Source organism: Acanthochromis polyacanthus, chromosome 13 (assembly GCF_021347895.1).
Source record: "Acanthochromis polyacanthus isolate Apoly-LR-REF ecotype Palm Island chromosome 13, KAUST_Apoly_ChrSc, whole genome shotgun sequence".
In the NCBI taxonomy this organism is placed as follows: Eukaryota; Metazoa; Chordata; class Actinopteri; family Pomacentridae; genus Acanthochromis; species Acanthochromis polyacanthus.
This window is the reverse complement of record NC_067125.1, coordinates 12,442,071-12,460,540: the sequence shown is the minus strand read 5'-3', so window position 1 is coordinate 12,460,540 and position 18,470 is coordinate 12,442,071. Positions and strand designations below refer to the sequence as shown.

Genomic DNA, 18,470 nt, shown 5'->3' with positions numbered 1-18,470 from the left:
AGTTTAGGAGTGTTTAAAAATAGCAGTGTGAGTAGAAAGACCCCTGACTTTTTGTGGGAAGCACAGCTAGCACTAGCCTAAGCTAAGTAGCTAGCCCTCAACATTTCAGATAATTATAGACATCATAAGCTGCAGTCAATTCCAGCCATTTTCAGTACAAAAAATCGCTAATATTCTATTTGTAAATAAAAATATGACGAGAAATACAGGGAATATTGGACGCGCATCGCGAGGTGCATTTCCTTGAAAACGACCTGTTCGTGGAGTATATACCGACTTCAAGACATGTTTTGGACAAAATATGTTACTGGCTTGTTTCGTCTGGATGTCCAAAGTTGGATTATGGCCGTTTTTTGTGGAATATTTTCATCTGTGTGTAATAATGAACCCGAAATGTGAGTCGCGCTGTGTACGTTGAAGCCGTGTATAGAGAACGGATGGATGGATATTCGTTGTTTGTCAGACAAATGTGTTTATATTACCCGCTGTGGTAATCACATCTGAAAGTGGTTTATACCGGCGGATTCATGAGAATCTAAGCTTTCCATCGGCGTATAGTGTTTGTATAATCGCGTTTGCAGTTTCAGACATTTAGCAAATTGCTTATGCAGATCTCAAAGTGTACCGCGGGCGGGACACTGAAGCGCAACTGAAGCGCAACGGGTTAAGCTTATTAATTAATAATTTCAGAAAATCAGTTAAGGGGTAATAATTTCATGAAACACAACATACCATTGACGAAATGCTGACTGCAAACATAGGACCATTTTGACTGTGGGCTCCATGTGGTTCCATCATTGTTAATCCGCCTCAATGCTTTGAGCCATAAAGTCCTTTTCTGGCCCTTTCCAGTCGGAATCCTGTAAAAGGAAATGTTCTTGTTGCTCCATGACTGAGAACTACAGCCAAAAACAGCGCAGGTTTTGGGCATATCTGCTTTTGGTCGTTCAAATCGGGTGGGAAAGGTGGGAAAGTAATGGTCGTCAAGGCAATGGCATACCCCTCTTAAAATGGCAGAATCGCGTTGCTAGGGCCGGTGACCGGCGGTGACGTTCGATGATGACGTTTCGGAAAAAGGTCTATTGATCTGCATTTTTCATCTGTCTACAGCATTCACAGATTACTGTAAAATCAAAGTGCAATTATAGCGATTATATTTGATATTTTAAGACCTTTTGTAAACTCAAGCACTTTCAATGTCTGTTGAAGTGGTCTATTATGGGATGACTACACCGTTAGCCAGTAGCACGACTGTCTTAGCTAACATTAGTTCTGGTGCTAACAGCAACATGTTTTACATTAAGGTGATCAGAGAACTCTTTGTTTCATAATTTCCACAGAACCACAGAAGATTTTTAAAAGATAACGTTCTGCCCAACAAGCTCCAAGTGGTCTCATGTTCCTTAACTGTTCATGAAACTTTCTTATGCACTGACACCACTACTGTGCATCTTCTTCACGGCTGGAAAACAGACTTTCAGTATCGCCACCTACTGGACTGGAGTGTTCATCAGAGATGCCGGTGTGTCACAAAGGAAACTAGGAAACTGAGGAAGGTACGATTAAATGCGTTATTTCTTTCTGTAATTAATTAATCAAAATTAACGCGTTAACGTCACAGTCCTGATAAAACCAAAAACATACAATACATAATCCACTCGCACGTTGCTGCTCCAAAACATGTTTCTTTATTGGAATCATCTGAATTATCACTTCCTCAGCATGGAAACACCCCGCCGCATCTCCGTTTTCTGCAGCGTTTTTTAAAAAGTAAAAAAAAATGAGTAGTAACCAGGCAAGCTTGACTATGAGTTACAGAGGAGAGGGAGGTGGTTCTCCTCAGTTTGTGCTAATATCGGCGTGTGAAAGTTTGACATTTCATTCAAAGGAACAATCTTTTTTTTTTTCGAAAAAGAGAAAAGGACAGCGCAAGCCGTCTTTTGCAACAAAACACGTCCCTCAGTGTTGGGCTAGGCTTGACAACTGCAATATTACAATTTTGAGACGACATTCGGTTGTTTTTTGGGGGCAACAATTCGACACTTGCTTTCATCATGTTGCTGTTGGGGTGCAATGAAACCTAAAATTGCTGCTGACAGCCTTTACAGTGATTCTTCCAGGGCTCGTACCCCTGCAGAGAGCGTGCTCTGATATTGCAGGTCTCCAGGCAAGTCGGACAAAATGAAACCCCACGCGGGTGCACACCATGCTGAAATATAGTACACATCATGTACCGTGACTACACAGAAACACAGAAATTCATCCGCTCATGTCAAGTGAGAAGATGCAAATTTACAGGAGATCTCTTTCAGTGTAACATCTCTATTTCACAATCACCTCACAAATCACTGGCAACGTCCCTTCATAGTTTTTATTACACACAGGCCTGCGACAAACTCATACAGTATAGTTAATACACCAAGTGTTCATCTGCTAGTCTGATCATACAGTCGTGAACAAAAGTATTGGCACCCCTGGAATTTATCCAGAAAATACACCATTTCTCCCAGAAATTGGTTCAATTATAAATGTTTTTGGTATACACGTGTGTATTTCCTTGATGTGCATTGGACAAATACAAAAAATCAGAACAATAAAGCCAAGATTGACATAATTTTACACAAAACTCAAAAAATGGGCCAGACAAAATTGTTGGCACCCTCATCTGAATATTTGGTTGCCACCCTTTGGAAGAAATAACTGAAACCAGTCACTTCCTATAACCATCAACAAGCTTCTAACTCCTCTCAAATGGAATTTTGGACCACTCTTCTTTTGCAAACTGCTCTCAGATTTGAAGCAACAGCAATTTTTAAGATCTCTCCATAGGTTCCGGGTTGCCAATACTTTCGTCCATGACCGTATCTGTGTTCCAGGCTGCGACTAGAACTTTGTGCTCACGCTTCATTAACAGTCATATATGTGATCCACCCACAAGCTAAGTACAGTACATCTGGATTTTGTGCAAATGAAAAAAAAGAGAGAGAAATGAACTAGTCCCTTTTTTTGTTGAAAATTTTCATTAAAAACTGAGGAAGTCAGATGGTTTGTCGACATTCAACTCAACTTGTTAAAGAAGGTGGTTACAGTATTCTCCACACGTCTGGCCTCCAGACGCTGTCACTTTTGTCCTTTTACGCACAATCACAGCTGAAAGCCACACGACTCGGTGGCAAAAGGACTCGGTGAGCGTGTGTGTCAGTGCTGGAGCAGGGATTTGGCCTAACACACTATGTTTCTGGGGCAGAAGCTGATCTGTTGACCCCTGTGCGGAGAGCTGGTTTTGAAACACACAAACATACACCTGCAAACATTCAGAAATCTGTCCTCCAAGGAGGCGTTCGTCTAAACCTATATTGGATGTATTGTTGGTTGTAAACTGGCACTGGTCAGGAAAGTACCATGTGGCACCAGAGAGAGGAAACTGGTGTGTCTCTCTGGTCGGACAGCCGCGTCACCGTATGGCTTCATGGGAAAAGGTCTGGCTGAGGCGATGGGAGAAGAGAGGAGGTGGCCGTTTGATCGTATGAAAAATGATCTGGGCGTTTTGTTTCCGGCCGCTTGCAGGATGTGCTTAAAGTAGCCAGCTCTGCCCTGTTCTCCCACCCGTCCTTGGTCCAGACCCTTCCCCGCAGACCCGCCTCGCTGGGGCCGCTCGGCTCTCACTTCTCCATGAGCGACAGCTGGATGATGCGCTGCAGCTCCTCCTCCTCCTGCCGCCGTCGGAGCTCCGCCTCCTCCTGCTCCCGGGCTGAGATCTCCATGGCGATGCGGAGCTGCTCGTCGTAGCTGCAGGGGGTCGGTGGCTTCTTGGAGGGGGTGGAGGAGAGGCTGCAGGGCGGGCGGGGCTTGTGCTGGGGGGTCCTGGGTAGAGCAATAGAGACAAATACAGGTTAAACAAGAAAAGCATTCAGAGAGTGGTTCATTCCTCCATATGCTATTGTCAGAAATGCAGCGTATTTTTGTAGAAATACAGCATTTTATTATTATTGTTATTATTGATGATGATCAGAAATCATGGCACTATAGAATGTGGCTATTTAATATATATGTCTCACAAATAAAATGACCTTGCGCTGAGCGCAGGCGTGTACGGATACTAAATCACGAGACCTACATATGTGTAAATTACTCTTATAGAGGTCTGTTGATCAGTTCATCACTTTTTGCAAGGCTTTGTTTTGCTCGTGTTAAAATAACTGTTCCCTTCATGCTTTTATTTTGAAGTTGTTTTTTTTTTTAAATTATGGGCTTTTATTTTTGGCACCATTCCCACAGGAAGTGTTTATCTAAGAAGCGGTTTCTTGACATGAGGAAGTCTGTCGAAAAGTTTGAAAATTCAGGATGGAAATGAAAACTCAGAAACACCCCCACGATTTAATCAACTGATTCTTGTATCATTTCCAACAGATAACTCAGTAGTAGGATCGCAATCATGTGATCGTCAGCAGGCAACTGATGTAGTGTTCACTTGTTGTCATAGTTACAGTGATGCCGTGCCGGCCCCCTGTCGTCTGTTTTTGAGTAATGTTTCACACGGACAGACAGATTCACAAACAAACGTACAACGATCATCTCATAACTCCGCCGTGTTCCTTGGAAAAAAACACACACACACACAAAACTGCTCTGTCAATAAAAACATGGACAATGGAAATTTTCATTAAACACCGTTTAGAATTATTGACTGCTTTCAAGATTAGTCAATCCCTAACATGCCTATAGCAACCAATCATCTATTAATTTACTAAAAATGTAGTGATGCCTGAAAATATAATAAAATTTGCACTTAAATTGTATAAAAATGTAATAAAACTCCAATAATGTAATATAATATCTGAAATGGTGTCAACTGTGCATTGAAAGTGCCATTGAAACCTTCCATCATCAGGTGAAACAAGCATTTATGGCTGGTTATGTAAGTTTATATCAGGTGTTACCGAGTGTGTTACCAAGAGCTTGTGATTGTTTTCATGAGGCAGTGTTTTGTTAGAAATCTGAAGCACAGAGAGTGAAGAGGAAGGTTTAAGGAGCTCTACAGTGCTGCTAAGAAGCTTATCTGACCTGGAATTCTGGGTTTTTCCATGGTGGTTTCCCAAGTAGCATCATCCACCAGGATGTTGCTCATCCCTGAGTTTCTGTTCATGTGTATGTGGCTGAATAGTGCTCTAAATCTACACTTTAATCCAGTAGTCATTATTTAATTAAAACTTATGTGCACTCACTGGCTGCTTTATTAGGTACACCTTGCCAGTAAAAGGTTGGACCTCCTTTTGCCTTCAGAACTGCCTTAATTCTTCATGACATACTTTCAACAAGGAATTGGAAACATTCCTCAGAGATTTTGGTCCGTATTGACATGATAGCATCAAAGAGTTGCTGCAGATTTGTGGGCTCCACACCGATAATGTGAAACTCCCGTTCCACCACATCCCAAAGACTCTATTGGATTGAGATCTGGTGACCGTGGAGGCCAATGGAGTAAAGTGAACTCATTGTTATGTTAAAGAAACCAGTTTGAGATGATCTGAGCTTTGTGACATGGAGCGTTTTCTTGCTGGAAGTAGCCATCAGAAGATGATCCACTGTGGTTATAAAGGGATGGTTTGCAACAATGCTAAAAATGCTATGGTGTCTAAATGATGCTCCATTGGTACAAAGGGGCCCTGAAGTGTTCCAAGGAAATATCTCCCACACTATTACACCACCACCGGCCTGAACCTTTGATACAAGGCAGGATGGATCCATGCTTTCATGTTGTTTTTGCCAAATTCTGACCATCTGAATGTTGCAGCCAAAACTGAGACTCTGGCCAGGCAACATTTTTCAATCTTCAATTGTCCAAATTTGGTGAGTCTGTGCAAACTGTAGCCTCAGTTTCCTGTTCTTAGCTGACAGGAATGGTTTCCGGTGTGGTCTTCTGCTGCTGCATCTTCTTCAAGGTTTGACGTGTTGTGTTTTCAGCGATGGTATTCTGCATTCCTTGGTTATAACCAGTGGCTATTTGAGTTATTGTTGACTTTCTATCATCTTCAACCAGTCTGCACATTCTCCTCTGACCTCTCACATCAACAAGACATTTTCATCCAAACACCTGTTGCTCACTGGATATTTTCTCTTTCTGGGACCATTCTCTGTAACCCTAGAGATGGTTGTGAGTGCAAATCCCAGCAGATCAGCAGTTTCTGAAATACTCAGACCAGCCAGTCTAGCACCAACAATCATGCCACGTTCAAAGTCACTTCAATTCCCTTTCTTCCTGATTGTGATGCTTAGTTTGAACTTCATCAAGTTGTCTTGAGCACATCTACGTGCCTAAATGCACTCAGTTGTTAGCTTGGAAAATCCAAACTGAATCTCCATGTAATCTCCTATCTCCATGTTAGGAGATACAGGAGAGTCAGTTTGGCATTGGGCGAATTGAATCACGTTTCCCTCCCGGGACAGTTTGGTACGACCAATCATAGCACAGGAGGTGGGAGTTAATGCTGCGTCATCTTCAGCGCCTCGAAGATGATGCTGGAGGAGGAGGAGGGGGGCCAAAGCGAATCTTTTTGTGGTCTCTTGGCGTTTTGGATGGCATTAGTCGTTGCCTCTTTTCACTTGACGTTTCCGACAATGAGGAGGCAGTGGATGGCTCGTTACTTTCGGCTTTTTGCCATTGTTTGTACAGAGGAAAATCCCGTTCCAAACGTGAGTAAATTTAAGCAAATTTTACACATACGCACCGACTTGGTTTGGCTCCGATTTAAAGTTATTCCTAACACCGCTAATCATTCGGAAGGAGTCTTTTGTTGCGTAGCCTTTTCAAAAATAAGTGTTGTACTTGAGAGTACCCCATGTATTCACAGATTTTTGTGACAAAAACAGCAGTAATCATTCACCGCGACGCTTTCTTGGCTGCATGCCATTGTTGTTTGGACTACATGGACTTCAAGGTCGATTTGTTTGTGCGTCACATCCATGTTACGCTGATTGGTTCTTTCTCGTTCAAGCTGCATTCGTTAGCCCCTCCTTTTTGAAATTGTCTCGTATCATCGCAATGCCAGACTGCCTTTATTTGTATTTATATGAATACATAAATAAAGTCAGTCTGGATTTTCCAGGCAACTAAGTTGTTGCCATGTGATTGGCTGATTGGCTATTTGTGTTAAGAGGCAATTGAGCAGGTGTACCTAATAAAATGGCCGGTCAGTGTATATTAGATATATAAAACAGAAAATGTCGCGCTCCAGACTGAAAATGTACAGTTTTACAATATTTGTTTTCAGGCCAACTGATGGGTTTTTACATTTTATCAATTAGAAAATTTTACTGGATTTTTGATCAAGTTATTACATTGTTTAGTTTTATTACATTTTCAGCCAGATTAAGTAAAAAAAAAAAAAAAAAATTCAAGCATTTTTCAGTAAATAATCACATCATTGGGTGCTGCAGTTCCCTTTGCTGGTGTTTATCCTTCACTGTGACTTTGCTAAGTCTTTCAGACCTTCAGTCCATCAAGAAGAGCTGCTAAGCCCTGTACGTTTTGGAGAAAAGCTGCCCACAAATCTAGATCTGTCCAGACCAAAATCCATTTATCATATTCTTTCATATTTTCAGGATTGGTGGATTATTTTAAAATCTACTTGTTACTATTGATGATAGTTGCAGATTGCCTTAAAATTCTTATTGTTGACTTGATGCCTCCAGAGAAAGAACATACCTAAATCATTTTTAAAGTTAATTACCAAATTCAGTTAAAAATGGAGCTCCTGGCATTAATTTGTTCTCATCACAGCAATAACCTACCAAGTAAGCTGTCTCCTAACCTTTCAGATGATTGTTGTTTAACATTCATTATAATTTACAGATGATAAATAGCTGCACTTAAGATTTAGTTGAGTTAAAAGTCAAGGATTTTCTCTGCAAATTACACCCGCAGGACACGACACAAACTTTTAATGGCTACTTTATTTCATGCGGATCATTTTATCTGAGCTTATTTTAGTCTGCTGTAGAAGCTCGGCAGTGTAAGTTTTGTCTTATCGTGGTCTACAACTGCAACGGTTTCCTCTAACGGAATAACTTTGACACAAGTAAACACTGCAGCAGCAAGACTGTGTCAAAAAAAAAAGAAAGAAAAAAGAAAAGTGAAAGAGAGAACAGGGCAGTGTGTGTATCCAGGCACTCATCTACAAATAGGGAAGACGGAGAGAGAAACATTGTCTAAAGATAACAGGCTAAAGTCAACTACGGCACTGTTGTCTGTGAAAGCAGGAAATTCTCTCATCCTTCACTTCTGCTCTCTCTCTCTCTCTGCAAACACGCACACACATGCACACAGTAGATAGGAGATGAGAGGAGAATAGCAGGATGGATAAGAGAATAGAGTTGGAGAGGACAGGACAGGAATACAGGATGTGACTCAGGGATGGAAGGAAAAAAACCTGCAGAATGGGGAAAAAACACAATAGAGAAGTGAACAACACCGAAGAAAAACAACACACAATAGAGCTGAGAGGAAGTCGGAGACAATACGGGTGAAGGAATGGCAGGATTTATAGAGGTTTTCAGCTCTTTTGAAGATGAAAGTTCCATTTGTTCATTTAATTAATTGACACTTTAATGCCGCCTTTTCTGCAGTCACCGATAACAGCGGACTGAAAGTACAACAGGTGGATGTCAGGAGGGAAAGTTTCATTCTGACCTCTCCAGACGACTCGGGTCGCAGGACAGGGGGTGCGTTCCCGGCTTGCTATTGGTCAGCGCCTCCCAGATGGTCACCTAGACACAAAGGAAGAGGAAGTCAGAAAGCGAGCGCAGGAAGTGGACAGACGGGGAGATGGAGGTAAGTAAAACAACGGCATCCTCGCTCCCTGTAAGGCATTTTCCTGTTAATGTGCCAAAGCACCTCTCACACACACACACAGGACAGAGACAGCTAGCTGGCTTAATTATGAATTATGAGCTGAAAGATTGATCCTGGCTCTGCTTCTGTAGCGCTCACACCCAATATTTAGACCGGATCTGCTATTAATATTGATAAGAGGCACCTGTTAAAAATGAAGCAGCACATTAGCCGCTAAGCTATTATTGCACATCAGATCATTTTGTTTTGTGCTACCAGTCGTTTTCTATAGCATAACATACATTTTTTGATTTTATTTTCTACCCTTTGCTAAATTACTAATAAACCCTCAGAGATGCTGTGGTAGTTTGATGAATTAGTTTCAAAAGCTGCGTAGATTCTGGAGGCTTAGACGCGGACTGCATTTATATACTGTACCAAGGAGGGGGAAGTCTCTGGCATATTTTTAAATGAGATCATTTATTACTGGTGTTTACTTTTCCTCTTTGTTAAGTTTCTTATTATCAGCCTAATATGTTGGAATTTCCTCATTGCAGCTGCAGGTTCATGTACATATATTTCTTGACTTATGACTGGGATCAATGGGAATTCTACCAGTTCTTTTGAAACAACTTTTGGTATAATTTCTGATTCTTACTTTCTGTATGTTATTGAACGTTGCATTTGGTGGGATACTGTTAATGCAATTTATGCCTTCCTATTGTTTGTGGAGTGTGTCCATTTGTTGTGAAGTTACAGCTACTTTCTATTTAAGACGGCTTCTCTTTGTACCAAACCATTAGCCTGATGAAGGCCGAAGACCAAAACGTTACCAATTTATTTTCTATTTTGCAAATTAGACACTGTGCGGGTGTCTTTTTGAAACTTTTGGATGTGCTCGTCCCTCTCCTACACACCTGGCTCATGAAATAGGGTTTGATTAATTAGAAATTTGCTCGGTAATACACACCCACAAAGCCTATTAAAAATGTAATGCTGTGATATACTGAGCTGGTTCCTTCATTTCTACACCATTTTAATCCTTTCTTTATACTGTGGCTTTACTATCTTTTATGCTTTTAATATTTTAGCTAGTTCACTGTGACAGCCCACCCTCTCTAATGGCTGCTTGTATGGTTGTTTAGGCTTCCTGCCTCAGGAGTAAATCAGCAGAGTATAGTCGGATATCAGAAAGCGGCAAACACCTGAGTCCTGGTAAATTGGGCCTCGGCCTATTTAAGTGGCTCTTTTGCTATACCCTTTCATTCGCCTTTCTCTCCCAGGCCTTTGGCAAAGGTTTCGTGCTTTTGTTTACCTATCAGAACAACACAATTACTTTTATTTTATCTTCAGTTTGTAATAAAATTAAGTTGTTTAAGGTCACTTGATAACAGGGAGGGAAAGGATGCATACGACATTGGTGCAAATGTCCTTGTTGATCGTACCTTTTGCTACATGTTATTCCTCACTCTCCACTGTTGCTGTCCAATGAAGACATTAAATGTCCCCTAAGACTTTCAGAAAATAGAACTAGTTTCAACTTCACATACTTGTGGATCTCACTTTTGACACTGACTTTAGACCAGGTTGAGGGTTAAAGTGACAACATTGGTCCTCTGAACTCCAAAGTATGAAAACAAATTAAAAATGCAAATATCTACAGTACACTCTCCAAATAATGTTCGGGCTCAACAAAATAATAGAATAATGGTTATAATGGACAAATTAAAGTTAGTGAGGGGAAGTAGCTTATTCTGTACAATCAAAGGTATTTTTAACAAGAACATTTTAGAGGAAATTATGTCCTGCTATAATTCTACATGAAGTATAATTTATGTAAGGATATTTTATTTTGAAAAGCCACCATTTGCCCCAAATCTTAAGCATTTTAACATCTCTGAGCTTTTACTTTGAAAGTGCAGCATACTTCACAGAATCCTGTTGCCTCCCTGTAGATTCAAATGTTTATCATATGCTATAAAATTGACTTGCTCACTAAGCTGTGTAGACCTTTATTTTGAAAGTGAACCCAAACATACACACAGCTTATTCATCAATATGTGTAAGAAGTACTGTCTGGTGAGCTCCTTTGTTTTTGTTACTGTACTGTATCAATGGAGACCTTGCAAATTTCATCAAAACCACATGACAAATCCCCACTAAAAGACATAGTACTCCTGACTTGGCTGAATATTTTGATATAGAATTTGTTTCATTAAAATTGTGGGACAAGTTAGGTGTCACGTCAGAAGAATCTGTAATAAGAATAAGCCCAAGTAATAGCAATAAGTGTGCTTCAGTGTTTATACATTGGCACACTTTACACGTCTAAACCATCTGAAATTGTTTAGGCATGTGAAGACACAGGAGGGGGCTTAAAACTCAATGTGAAGAAAAATTCAGTTATCAAGACACTTCCATGAAGTTCCCTCTATTTGAATTTAGTTTTATGTTAAATAATGAAGAAATTTGAGTTTAAATTACACACATTAAATTAAAGCATAATGTTTGCAAGTAAAGGGCCGTTCTTTTTTTAAGATTTGGCATCACCTGGAGGCACTTTGAAACATGCTGTACATGCTGATTCCAGGATTTCTCAGTTTTTGTAAAATAAATCTTTTTTTAAAAATCCAATTTTATTTTTTACCTCCTTTTTATGGCTTATGTTATTAGAACATTGTTATATCGCATAAAAAAACATTTCTGAGTCCTATGTACTACTTATGGCTGTGTTGTTGCTTCCATAGAGATGCAGGACTATAAACTATACAGTGAAAAATGCAGCAACTGTGAGTAAAAATACGACCGGAGCATGAAAAAACACCCAGTAACTACTGGAGTAAACAAAGTAAACGATACATCCCTGAAAACGTCGCTTTCACTGTGCAATTCTGTCTGCAACTAGGTCCAAAATCTCCCAGGAAAATGAAGCTGCAATTTATGTAATCAAAAAAAAACAAAAACAAAAAAACAACAACCAGAGTTACTGTGACGACTCTACCTGGCAACATAGAAAGAGGAAGCAAAGAGGGAGAGTGGCAGCAGTCAAGACTTGAGAGGATTTAAAATGTTGCCTGTTGTCATTTTAATCTGATCCTGTTCTATAGAGCCACTAGGCATTATTTCTGTAAGGACCACAAAATCCTTCTTCAAAATGCATCTCTCTTTTTTGTTTCTCAAAGAAAACAAAGTCGTATTGCAAATATCCCAGAAATCTGATTAGGTGGAGAGCAATTTTGCCATTTAAGTCAAAACGGGAATTTTGAGGAACCTCTGTGCTCTGTGCCTCTTCTTTTGTGTGCTGTTTTTTGTCCTCCATCTTTACCAAACTGGAGTTGGAGTCACAATTCCACTTCTTTTCCCTCTATTTTCAGAAGTAAACTACTTTGTGACAACAATTTTGATCAGTTCAGCTATTTAAAAATCCTACTTTACCTCTTGGACAAAGATAAATCTCCCAGCCTTCGTCTTTAAATAAACTCTCACAACATTTAATTAAAGCAAACTGTGAATGAGAGTTGAAAAACGACAACATTACGGCGTGTTTCAGAGGACGACAGGCTGTGATGTACCGTCAGTTTGTATCGTAGTTACTGCTGTAAAACATGTCAGCAGTGTAATCCTTTAACACCTGTCCTGCTTCAATATCAGCTGTAATTAAAAGTGTCATCACCTTTCTGAGCACTGTTTGAAGCAGCAGTGCAGCTGCTGGCTACAGGGAGCTGCTGGAGATGACTGTACAAACTGCTGAATAAATCCTCAGCTGCAACCTTGCCCCCATCTCCTCCTTCTCCTCGTGTATCTAAAGCTAAGAAAACTCAGAGGCTGTTCTCTGACCTGTCTCAGTGAGCCTATTTATACCTCACTCTCTGTACCTCTGGAAGCAGGCCAAGGTCTATGAGGACCAGGATCTCTGGGATTTCAAAACAGCACCTATCCTGAGGCGGCGATGAATATAATGGGTCTGGGCTCCGCACATCAGAGGCAATTTATTCTGCTTATTGATTTTACTTCAGTATTGATTGTTTTTATTTTGAAAGCGGTTGCTTTTTTCCCTACTTCAGTGCATGTATTTGTCTGGTCTTGCTTGACTTATTGTTGAATTTATTGCTGTAATTTGTACTGGGTGTTTCACAGGGGGAACATTGTCCTCCTCGGTTGATATGGCAACATCACTTCTTGAATCTTGAAAACTTCATGTAAATCTTTTGCAGTCTGCGCCTGGTAACGGATACACTGATGAACCACAACATTAATACCACTGACGGAGGACGTGAATTGATTGATGATCTCGTTACAATGGCACCTGTCAGGCTGCGGGATATATTACGCAGCAGAGAACAGGCAGTTCTTGAAGTTGATGCACTGGAGGCAGGAAAAATGGGCAAGATTAAGGGTCTGAATGACTTGGACAAGTGGCAAATTGTGACGACTGAGACTGAGCATCTCAAAACAGCATCGTGAACTATCCACATTATGAAGTGGTTAGTATCGACCAAAAGCAGTCAAAAGAGCCAGTGATGGGGTCATAGGTACACAAGGCTTACACAATGCTGTAATCAAATCACCACTGTTCTTAGTAAAAGGAACTGTAGGTCTTCTCGTGAAGGTGATATCCCAAATGTCAAGCACAGGTGTTTTAATGACAGCAGAAGAAGGGTCCAGATTCATTCCAGTGTTTGGAATCCCAGTAGCAACGGGTCTCTTATTTACTACAACCTACACAACTCAGTTATTTTCTCAACTTACTTGCTGACGAGGCACAGAGTGCGTTCAAAAAGGCTCTGGGTTTGGACAAAGCACTGTGACATTGACCTCTTGGTTTCTCCAAAGGAGGCTGTAATCGCTTCTAAATTTATAAATATAGCATCACAATCTTGCTGTAAATTTTACCACTGTGACGTTAGGATAAATAACTGGCCCATGTGGTTCAATCGGTAGCACAAACTGCTGAAGACCTTAATGCTGGCTTTGATAGAAAAGCATCAGGACACACAGTGCATCCAAGCTAGCTGTGTATGGGATTGTGTAGCCACAGGCAGGTCGTTGTGTCCATGCTGACCCCTGTGCACTGTTGAAAGCACCTACAACGTGCATGTGAGGATCAGAACCTGACCATGCAGCAATGGAAGAAGGGGGCCTGGACTGATGAATCGGCTTTTCTTTTGTATCATGAAGAAGACCCGGTCGATCGTTGAACTGGATAAGAGATGGATGCAGTGTGGGAGGAAGGCAAGCTGATAGAGACATTTTGATGATCTGAGCATGTTCTGCTGGGAATGCTAGAGTCTTGGTATTCATGTGGATGCTACTTTGACACATCTAAACGCTGCTGAAAACCACACATAACAGCAGTATTTCCTGATGGCAGTGATCTCTTTCAGCAGGACAATGCTCCCTGCTATGCTGCAAAACTTACTCAGGAACTATCTGAAGGACAAAGAGTTCAAGCTGTTGGACTCCAAACTCCCCAGATCTCAATCCAATCGAGAATCTGTGGGATGTGCTGGATGCCCAACTCAAGCAATTTGCAGGACTTACAGGATCTTTTTCTAATGCATTGGTGCCTGATACTACAGTACAGCTTTACAGGTCTTGTGGAGTTCACACCTTGGCACATCAGAGCTGTTTCTGCAGTTCAGTTGGAACCTAACCCATATTAAGCAGAGTTTTAATGTATTGTGCAGTTCTGACATTCATGCGTCCAACATGGGCACTTTCTTTGATCCATTTGGAGGTACACAGCTAGCTGTGATGCACCATGTTTTGACACGTCTTTTTGCAATTTGTGCTACAGTAGATCTTTAGAGGGATCAGACCATAATGATCACTTGCGTCATTGAGCCTTGTTTTTTCTAGCAGCTATCTACATACACCCACAAATAGAGACAATCTGACCCAGGTGTCTGGCCATCACAATTCAGTCCTTGTCAGTCACTCAGATCCTTACACTCGCCCGTTTTTCTTGCTTCCAACACATCAACTGTAAGCACTCACTGTTCACCTCCTGCCTAATACATCCCACTCCTTGACAGGTGCCACTGTACTGAGGTATTCATTTATTCACTTCACCTGTCAGAGGTTTTCATGTTGTGGCAGATTGATGTACGCTAATGTGGTCCTGCTCGTCATCTGATTTAGGGAAGGTTTATACTCCAGCTAGTGCCAGCAAAACTTGTTATCCACACTGTATGGCGTTTAGCAGTGTTTCCAGCTAATCCAAGGAGCTAATGTTAGCTAAATTAGCTTCCAAAGTGAATAAAGTTGCCAATACAGATGCAGTTTAAGATAGCAGATTGATGATCAACAGGTAGAAATGAGACTTTGCTTTAACGTAGCAAGAGGTAAATCGCCCATCTTGTGAACAGTAGGGCTGGCCCGAATAGTGGTTTCTGGCCTCCGAATATTCGGGCCCTATTAAAGACGAATGGCCGGGTGGCCATTCGGGGCGGATATTCGGATACCAAAATTAATATCCGGATAGTGCCATACTGAACGAATATTCGGATATTGGGGATATTCAGGTCCAGCCCTAACAGTACACTGTTTGAGTTACTTGAAAATGGAAAGTGCAACCAGCATAGTGACATTAAGAGAGGTGGGGCTCGTGTTTGCTTAATTTCATAACAGGAGATGATCTCAGGAAGCTTCACACTCAGACCACCTGATCATATTCGGAGCCGGCCTCCAGCAGACTCTGCTGTATGGCGAACTGCAGCAGATCTTCCTCCTCCTCCCTCATGCTGTCTCTCTGCTTGCCTCCTAGCATGGTGTATCCAGGCGGGGGCTCGAACACACATGGGGGAATCTCTCCGGCTCGACACGACACTGCAGCACACAAGGGAAAGGCAAAGGGCAAGAGATGGGAAGGAGAGTTACCTGACAGTTAAGGAGGCTAAAGGAGAGGAGTGGAGAAGGAAAAACATAAGAGCAAGGTGGAGAAATTCCGAGTAAAGGAAGCTGTAGCCCGTCATTTCAGTACTCGATTTGAGGCATTTTCATCGGTCTGCAACTTTACGATAACATCAAGGGTGTCCAAAGAGGTTCCTTGTGAGCGGCGGCACGATAAATTCTATCTCCCCTCTGCGTGGCTGCTGATTTAAACGTTGGTGTTGGGAGTCTGATCAAGCGATAGGATGATGAAAGCCAGCCATAATCTCACACACAACACAAAGAACATAACCTTGCATTCGAAGCCAGTGATAAATACTGCTCATAACTCTATCAGGCGACTATAAACTCTGTTTGTAAACTGAAGTATGGCTAAGGTTCCGTGGCAAACGTTAGCACAGATTTAGAAAGCAGCTTGTCATAAAAAAATATGAACTTCTGCAGCCATCTGGGATGTCATCAGCGGAGGAAGAGAAAAGATGAGAAAGTGTAGCATTTATGGGAGCGTTTCCTTACTGGTGGAGCTGGAGCTGGAGACGCTGGAGGAGTCGCTGCCCGGCGAAGGGGTGTCGGTCCCTGGGGTGTCCCTCTGTCCATCCGCCTCCACCCCTACTTCGTTATCAGCACGGGGACCGTTCCCCTCCTCGCATCCGTTCAGGTTGCTGAAGGTGATCCGAGCGTTTAGGATGTGGTAGAGGGGGATTTCTGCAGCGAGTGGAGAGAATTGGGACATAAGAACGTATCAGCTAACCATCCTTCTATTAGTCCTTTTATTTTTATGATTGATATTAATCTTCTCTGTCCTTTCCGCTCCCTTTCTGCATCTGTCCTCATTTCATCTTCGTGTCTTTGTGTATTAATTTTCATTCCCCTGTCATCCCCTCTATTTAACCACCCAGCCCCCCAATGCTTTCGTCCATCCACCTCGCTCTACTTGTACTCACCGATTTTGACGGGGAAGCCGGGCGGCAGGCGCAGAGTGATGAAGTCGCGCAGCTTAGCGAACAGCGCATTGGAGATTGCCATGAGGTCGATAATAGGCACCACTTGTTCTGCCAGGGACAGAGGATGGGACTCACACAACCACAGCTTGGCTTTAAACCTGAAAACAAGAACACAAAGACACACCGAAGATGATGGTGAAGTGGCCACTAACAGCAAACACTAGACAAATACACTTCAGACTGGGGGTGCACGGTATTGGATTCTTGCAGATATCTAATAAAGTGATATTTTTCAACTCCTTTTGAACAATTGCTGATACACGCACAGATTTTTTCCACCTAATTGCAGAGAACATTAAGTCTCTCCTGCAGGGGAATTAGCATATTATTATGCCTACTCTTATCGTGACCCAGTTAAAAGGCCTATGTGCACATTCACTGGGCAAAATAAGAAAAATGAGTCAACTTACACAAAGTTTAGTTTAGTCTTATTCTTATGTGACATTTTATCTGCCCGTCATTGTTGTTTTAAAGTCTTTATTGACTGGAGATGACATGGCCGCTTCATTGTGCCTCCCCACTTCTGCCTTCAAGTATAATTGAAGTAATTTAAGTCCTCATCCAGACAGTTAGTTCTTTGGTCGGAGGTACACAAAGACATTGATTCCATCAGCTAACAGCGGCTGTCCACAAGCTGCTGAGTCGTGTTCAAGCCAAGGCCAATCGATTCTGAGATTCTAATTTGTCCAATAATGAACACGGGACTGAGAGGCAGCGCTATAGCCTCAAAGACTTCGCTCTCATGACGCCCTGTCACTTTTCATTAGGTGTCGCAGAACAACCAAACTGACTACTGGAAATGGCAGACAGATAGTTAGAGGAGCACTGGACAATTGATTAGATGGCTGTCTGATGGGACGGACTGTCGCTGGCGTCTACCGTGAGACTCAATCTGACATTTGATTAATGGGAAGGGAGCCGAAAAGCAATAACATTAGCTAAATTACTCAAAAACATAACATGAAAACTAAATGCTTTAAATTATGCTCTCATTTATATTTTTAAGGCTCCAGGCAGTTTTTAAGTCCCTCTTTGATTTCATTAATTTTTTTTATTTTTTTTGCTTTTTCTTCCTAAGAGACACTGCAGGGCTCCTTCATTTAATTTTTTTTTTTGGTTTTGTTTTGTTTTGTTTGTTAATATACTGGAGTGAAGATGATGTGCAGTGAGTCATCCAGCCAGTGCTGTGTGTGATAGACTGCAGAGACTGACTATCTAATTGCTTGACTCTCTAAAAGCTTTACAAAAATCCACTCCTGACTTGTGTGTTTGTGCGTGCTGCGCCCACTGTTATCTGCCTGTCTTTCACCACAGAATCTTAGTGGTCAGCTGCCATGGATGGCTGATTTTACTCTGACTATTCTCTGTCCATCATGTTGTCAGCTCTGGCACTTGGCAGTGAGCTTGGTGGGCGACTCCGCTGCATGCATGGCTGCCTGTCTGTTCTGCTGTCCGTCTGTGTCACCTCTGGGTCTTGGTGGTGAGCTGGCACGGGTGGCCGATGTCCCTCTGAGTGGGTGACGAGCTGGGGTTGAAGTATTCCTCTGCTGTCAGCGCTGCAGGGTTTGTTACCACAGGGGATGACATCTGGGTCACCAGAGCCTGGGGAAGGTAAATAATGAATAAAATGAAAAGCTTTTCCATTTTAAAGAAGCTCTTGCAGTTCTAAAAAAAGTGACGATGTATGCAGGAATCCAAAGGATTATTAATCAATACCAGCGGCATGAAGATGAAAGATTTCTGCC

The 18,470-nt window shown here is 41.8% G+C and overlaps 1 protein-coding gene across 2 annotated transcripts in view; it reads right to left on the bottom strand.

The window, feature by feature from the left end:
- Nucleotides 1-1,665: 1,665 nt before the first annotated feature.
- Nucleotides 1,666-18,470, bottom strand: part of ankrd13b (ankyrin repeat domain 13B) — a 58,110-nt gene continuing 41,305 nt past the window's right edge. For both annotated transcript variants that reach the window (XM_051957900.1, XM_022207890.2), the window contains 6 exons: nucleotides 18,191-18,327; nucleotides 16,666-16,823; nucleotides 16,238-16,426; nucleotides 15,495-15,658; nucleotides 8,690-8,766; nucleotides 1,666-3,864 (listed from right to left, as the gene is read on the bottom strand). In XM_051957900.1, the coding sequence (XP_051813860.1) occupies nucleotides 3,663-3,864; nucleotides 8,690-8,766; nucleotides 15,495-15,658; nucleotides 16,238-16,426; nucleotides 16,666-16,823; nucleotides 18,191-18,327 (927 nt within the window). In that variant the 3' untranslated portion in view covers nucleotides 1,666-3,662. The remainder of the gene's footprint in view (nucleotides 3,865-8,689; nucleotides 8,767-15,494; nucleotides 15,659-16,237; nucleotides 16,427-16,665; nucleotides 16,824-18,190; nucleotides 18,328-18,470) is intronic.